This window comes from Habropoda laboriosa, unplaced genomic scaffold (assembly GCF_001263275.1).
Source record: "Habropoda laboriosa isolate 0110345459 unplaced genomic scaffold, ASM126327v1 scaffold203, whole genome shotgun sequence".
Lineage (NCBI taxonomy): Eukaryota > Metazoa > Arthropoda > Insecta > Hymenoptera > Apidae > Habropoda > Habropoda laboriosa.
In genome coordinates this window covers 1,687,884-1,693,914 of record NW_017100358.1, presented here as the reverse complement: position 1 = coordinate 1,693,914, position 6,031 = coordinate 1,687,884, and the positions used below count along the sequence as shown (strand labels likewise).

Below are 6,031 nucleotides of genomic sequence, written 5' to 3'. Positions count from 1 at the left end.
TCGTTACGGTTTTATTAATTCTTAGTTTATTAGAATTGTTTATTATTATCGTCATCTGTATTCCCCCATCGTGTTTTCCTTCTTTTCTTTTTACTTTATTTATGTCAAACGGACGATCATAAAGAGCGAAAAATCCCCATTTTGTATATAACGACCCGATGTTGGAAAGTCAACGCGAATGGAATTCGCTTGAAATAGTATTATACTTGTTGTTTTTCATTTAATAATATGTACAGCTAGCGGTGTCTACGCGAAGCCACGTTCACGGTGGATCACGTGGACGATAGTCAAAAAGTATTGGAAGAGACGATTTTTTTTTTTAAGTGGACTTCTATGTTTATCTATAATATACCTGTTTTTACTTAAAATAAATAACCCTCTTTTAAGAAGAAAAATGCGCCTCTCGGTCTTACAAGCCCGATGTATTTACTCATTTATACTCTGTCACACTCTCACACCGTTTTGCTCTCTCTCCCTGTTCTCTCCCACACAGTCTCTACTACCTTTCTTTTTCTTCATCACCTTTCACGAGCAATGAATTTCTTCAGGATATGCCTACTCCTGATATGTCCGCGACTATTAAAAATAACCCATTCGCAGTCCTTGCTTCAACGTTTCTTCAGGTACCGATTGACGCGTCGAAACAGAACGCATCGTTCTATATCAATTAACCGACTCGATGCAAAAATAACAGGTACATATTGCGTGTTCGTATCACCGGAAATATTATCGGGAAAATTTAACGTAACAATTTACGTTACTTTCGCATCGACTGGACACGAGGAACGAAACAAAATATCTTGGCTTCTGGTCGACGGTGCATTCCGTTAGGCAAGGAAGAAGGGACTGCGAATAATCGAGAACTTACTACTTACATACATATTTAACAAACACGCAGTCTTATCAAGTAGAACCCGTGAACGAACTCTGACAAGTAAAAAGGTATTATAGTAGCCTATTATACTCTAGTAGAAATTTGGTTCGACTCGTCCCGCAACCAGGGCGACGAAACGATTATACGCTGGATATAGCGCGAAATAGTTAGCTACCCAAAAAATCCTCCTAGACATCCTTCGCCGCACACACGCACGCACAGTATCCTCTCAAAGGACGTAAAAAATACGCTCGGTCGAAAAACTAAACTGAAAAAACTTTCATAATCGTGATACGACACGTCACAGGTTTAAAATAAAGCGAGTCTGATTAATTCGAAGAGTACAGAAAATCCAGTAAAGTCGAAGATTAAAAAAACGATTCCCGATGCTTATCGCGTACCTCAAGAAGATACTGCAACTGCGTAGAATGGCCGAACGAAAAAGCGGTATGACCGATGTGCCTCGTCGAGCTCGTTTCCTTATTCGTCTAAGCTCAGGGTCAACAAATTCCAATTATACAACTAAGTATTTTATATGATAAAAAAACGAACTCGAAGGAGCAATCACAGGTACACACGCGATTCTTTCTTCTTACGATTCTAAACTCACACGCACACGCACGCACACACATTTATATCATCATGTACATACATTCTGAGTTCCGTTTGCCTCTTATCTCATTAAACGTGTTCGTGAAACATTTCTTCCAAATGATTCATTTCGTATCTTCGCCTTTTTCTTTATCTCTTCCGCTTTTTTCTTTTTTTTTTCTTCACTTTCCTTGGAACACTTAAGTTATTAGCGCTACGACATACAAAAGATAAGGCCGCCACGATAATACACTGACTAGATCAGTTTCATTTTCTCTCTCTCGCTCTCTCTCTCTCTCTCTCGTTCAGCTGCATTTCCCTTTCTCACACAATGTGGACCAACGTCCTATTTCTTTTTTATATCAACAAAAATATTCAGGACACGGTATCATCTCTGTCAACAAAATATACTATATGTCTCGTTTCGCGTCCTGAGTACTAAAATCTACGTGGGCGCGACGATCGATCGCGGATCGAAGCGTCGCGCGCTGGGGAAGTATCCTTCGCTCGATCAGAAGTGTAATAAAAACTCGCATAAGCACAGCATAGGCCCTGACGAATTCTCTTTACCACGCGAACGTGTACGATTAGTGTACAGAACGAGAAGACGGCGGTTTTACAGTGTCGGAGAAGTACAACTTCTCAATAATCGAGTTTCTGTAGAATATTCGCAATTTATAATAGCGCGAAAAATATTCTGCGTTTTAAAATAATTTCATTCCTTTACACGTTTGAATCCATAATTAAAAGAAAACATTCTGCCGCCTTCCGTTGTGTGTACATCGTCGTAATTTTCGGGTGTCTACCTCGACATCCTCTCGTTTCTATATCGCAAGAGTCTCGTGAACAATGTCAACTCCGATATCCGGCGCCGTAAAAGTAACGCGTAGAAACACGAACCAAGCAAAGAGGAGACGATTGTTTGGGAACAGTAACGCATTAAAAAATCGTTTTCGAACGTAGAGCTGAATATACAACCGGTAAAATTCACCTTTCGATTTCTCCATGATCGTGGTGTCACAGTGATCGGTAAAAAGTCGGTTGACGTGGATAAAGGACGGAGGTGGCTAACTAGGAACTGCGAGGCACTGCAAAAGGTAAGAACATGAGCAGCGTTTTCTACTGGCATTCGATTGCCGCAGTCTCGAAACTGAAACTTTTTCTGTCGTTCCTCTCTTTCAATCCCGTTGAAACGTTAAGTTTTGCTTCTCTTTTTTTTAAATTATTTTTCATGAATTTTCTTGTTTTCTTCTAAATCGTGTAATCGGCGCTTGAAAAATCCTTAAGTATCCCCGAAACTACAACGCAAGAAACGTTCTATTTCCGCGCGAAATACTATTGACGTGTGTGTACTCTCTGGCGTATCTAAAAGTGAAAAAATCTTGTTTAAAATTTATCTGCTATTGCGTCGAAGTATATAAAGTATTATTATTTCTTTTCTCTCGTTAAAGTGCACTAACGCGGTGAAAAAACGCCGAACGATCGTCGCGCGCTAAGGACGAACTCACGCCGACAGCTTCTACGTCGAACATAGTCGTATGGGTTTCATTAATGTATGTAGATTATCAAAAAACATCACAGTCGGGTTACTAGATTTTAGTGAAGCGTCCGCTGAGAATACGTACTTGACTATATTTTCACCGAACTCCGTACCGCAAGTCGCCTCCCGTCGTCTCTCGTACACAATATCATCCCCGCTCCTCCCTCTCTCTCTCTTCTTCGCCAAGTTCGATAAAAATATAATCGTTCTTCCATTCCATCCAAGCTTTTCCTTCTCGCGCGACCATATTCATCATCGTTCGACCCTACTTTCCTTATCGACTGAACGGAGTTTTTCCAATCGCTGCCCTTCCCCTTCAACATCCCTCTGTCACACATCTCGCTCTCGTCGCGGAACAACTCACGTCGAAGCGTTTCTTCTTCGTGCAGGCGCCTCCGCGCGTCTCGTGGTCGCGCGGCCCAGAAATATCGGCAGAAAACCAAGAAACGACCTAAAGGAACGAATTCTACGACGTGCAAGTGACGCGTATCACTTTTTGTCAAACAGGGGCAATTTGCTGCGCACTGCACCCTCGCAAACGACTAACCTCTGCGCCGCTGAGATGCTGCACAACGGTACAGGACCCTCTAAGCTTGCCTTCAACAACGTTAATCTACTAGAACCGGCATCGTGATCCGCGAGACGTAAGCTGCCGGCTTGCTTCCTCTCGAAGTACTCGACGATCTTGGATATAGTTTTACTGGAAGACCCGATGCCGCTTAATCTATCCTCCCAACAGGAGTCACCGCCGCCTAAGCTCGCGATATCCTCGGACGAGTCGGTGTAGATCGAGCTTGTTCGATGATCGTCCAAGAGGAAGAGGCTACTCGCAGCGGAGCTGCTCAGAGTAGAGGTGTGTCGACGATTGGGCGGCTCCGGGCTGAGATCCTCGCCGACGCAGCTCCAAAAGCCAGATTCGCAGCTGCCGCGCCTTCTTGGCTCCCATCCGTCCCGGAAAAGCGGATGAGTGAACAAGCAGGCGGCGCCTACCTTCGTGGCAACCTAAAACCAACATTATCGTTCCATCTCTAATTAACTTTACCGAAACGCGTCTTCTAATTACTCCAACACTACCTTTACGCTACCTTTAATTACCAGGTTACGTATCTAATCGATAAGCGTATCTTTCGGTACGAAATAAATTTCGTTTAATTTCCTAACTTTAGCAAAAATAAAATTCAAGATAAGCGTAATCAAGGATGAACTTTTCTCTACGCCTACCTTTCTCTCCCATTTTTTCCTGGCGGTAGGACTGCTCGGCTCCGAGTTAGGCTTCTTCCTGTCCAAGATCTTCGCGATGCTGTCGTTCTGCGCCGGCTTCATCTTCGAGATGGCATCTGTAACACTCGGCCTGACATCCTCCAGCGACGGAAGCTCCAAACAACTGGAGAACAGGTCCCCGAGAATTTTCTTCACGCCGCCGAGCGCGTGGAAAGGATTCGCCGTCATTGGCCTGTAGTGTGGATCCCTTCTGCTAGCTAACTCAGCCACTCTCCTCGCGGAATGACACCTCGCCTTGTCGGAAGGTGTCGCGTTGTCGCAGCCTCTCGCGTCCGCCGATTGACTCCGGAGACGAGCAGTCTTTCGTTTCGTAGACCGTGGTTCCCGAGTGATCTCGTCCATGCTGGACATCAGAGCAGGATCGACAGACTGACGCTTGCCTATGTTGTTCTTCGTCTCCTCCTCGTAGTTGCTGATCATAGTCTCTAGCCTGGAGGTGATCTCCGGGAAGGTCGGTCTCGATTTTGGCTCGTACTGAAAGTAGAGCGATTCGCGTGGCCGTGAAATGCTTGTAAACTGAGAATACGCGAGTCGAGATGATCTCAGAACTGTTTCGTAACTCGTACGATAAAATTCTCGTCCGACGAGTCACGAACTACTAACTTTTCACCGTTTTCAATCCCACATCTCTCGAGAGAGCTAAATTGACTTCGCCAAAGGTTCCATGCTACTCACCGTGCAACAATGAAAGGCGAGCTGCAGAAAAGCCGGTGGATCAGCTGCCGCGCAGATCTCTGCCACGGCCATGTAATCGAGGCCAAAGTTATCTGACCGTGGCAGAACGTCCGGATCGGCGGGCACGCGGCCGATCAGCTCGCAGACCACGATGCCGAACGAGAATATGTCCGACCTGTGATCGTACCACTGACCCTTCAAACACTCCGGCGACATCCAATAAGGACTGCCCACCGTGCTCAGTCTGTAGCCTGAGCTCGGATCGGGGATCTTAGCTGCCAAGCCAAAATCACCGACCACAGCGGTCAACTCCGACGTGTTCTCGTCTTTTTTAATCAACACGTTCTTCGACGTCAAGTCCCGATGAAAGAGTCCACGGCTGTGAAGATAGGTCATCCCTCTGGCAACGTCCCTCGCCAGGTTCATCCTGATCAAATGAGGAAGCGGCGTAGACCTCGACAGGATCAGCTGCTCCAGGCTACCGCCGTTTATGTACTCGGTCAGGGCGTGCAGTTGACCCTCGTGCACGCACACTCCCATGAACCTGCAACAAGCCAAGAATCGACGTGTGTTGAAAACGGTGAGAAGTTGGAAAAGAGCTAGCAGATGGCGTTTTCTCATAGACCTGGAGTACAGTTTTATTCAATTATTCTACGCGCCTCGGGCAGTAAGTCTGCTACTTTCCTCGCTGCACAATTATCAACCTTGCTGTTATTATTATAATTCTACCGAATAAGGTTACCGCGAGATACTTCCTTTTCCCCTCTCTCTCTCTCTCTCTCTGTTATTATCGAGCTAACCGCGAATATCTAGTCGAGGGAAGATCCTCGAAACGCTCCCTTTAAAGGAGAGTATCTCGGAGATTCCCGAGTAAGAAGAATTGTAGCGAGATGGAATTTTTCGGAGCGAAGATTATCCGTCCTTGCGCGGAAAGGCCAAAGAGCCAAAGACGTCGAAGGCGAGGCGAGACTTTTCTGGCTAGTGTCGGCAGTGAACGAGGTTTAATTACCAAGCAAGTCGCGGCCGCGGCTCTCTTTGCCACGCCGCGCACGAAACGCCAAGTCGTTTCG

At 45.7% G+C, this 6,031-nt stretch overlaps 1 protein-coding gene across 2 annotated transcripts in view; it reads right to left on the bottom strand.

Moving 5' to 3' along the window:
- Positions 1-2,229: 2,229 nt before the first annotated feature.
- The window catches only part of LOC108574701, a 31,509-nt gene continuing 27,707 nt past the window's right edge, over positions 2,230-6,031 (bottom strand). The window contains exons 4-7 of one of the 2 annotated variants that reach the window (XR_001891423.1): positions 4,962-5,505; positions 4,227-4,760; positions 3,091-4,007; positions 2,230-2,830 (exon numbers count right to left, since the gene is read on the bottom strand). Coding sequence is in view for 1 of the 2 variants with exons in the window: in XM_017937326.1 (XP_017792815.1) it covers positions 3,495-4,007; positions 4,227-4,760; positions 4,962-5,505 (1,591 nt within the window). In the remaining variant the exon portion in view is untranslated. Of the gene's footprint in view, positions 4,008-4,226; positions 4,761-4,961; positions 5,506-6,031 lie in introns of both variants that reach the window. The other variant, XM_017937326.1, reaches the window with a different exon arrangement.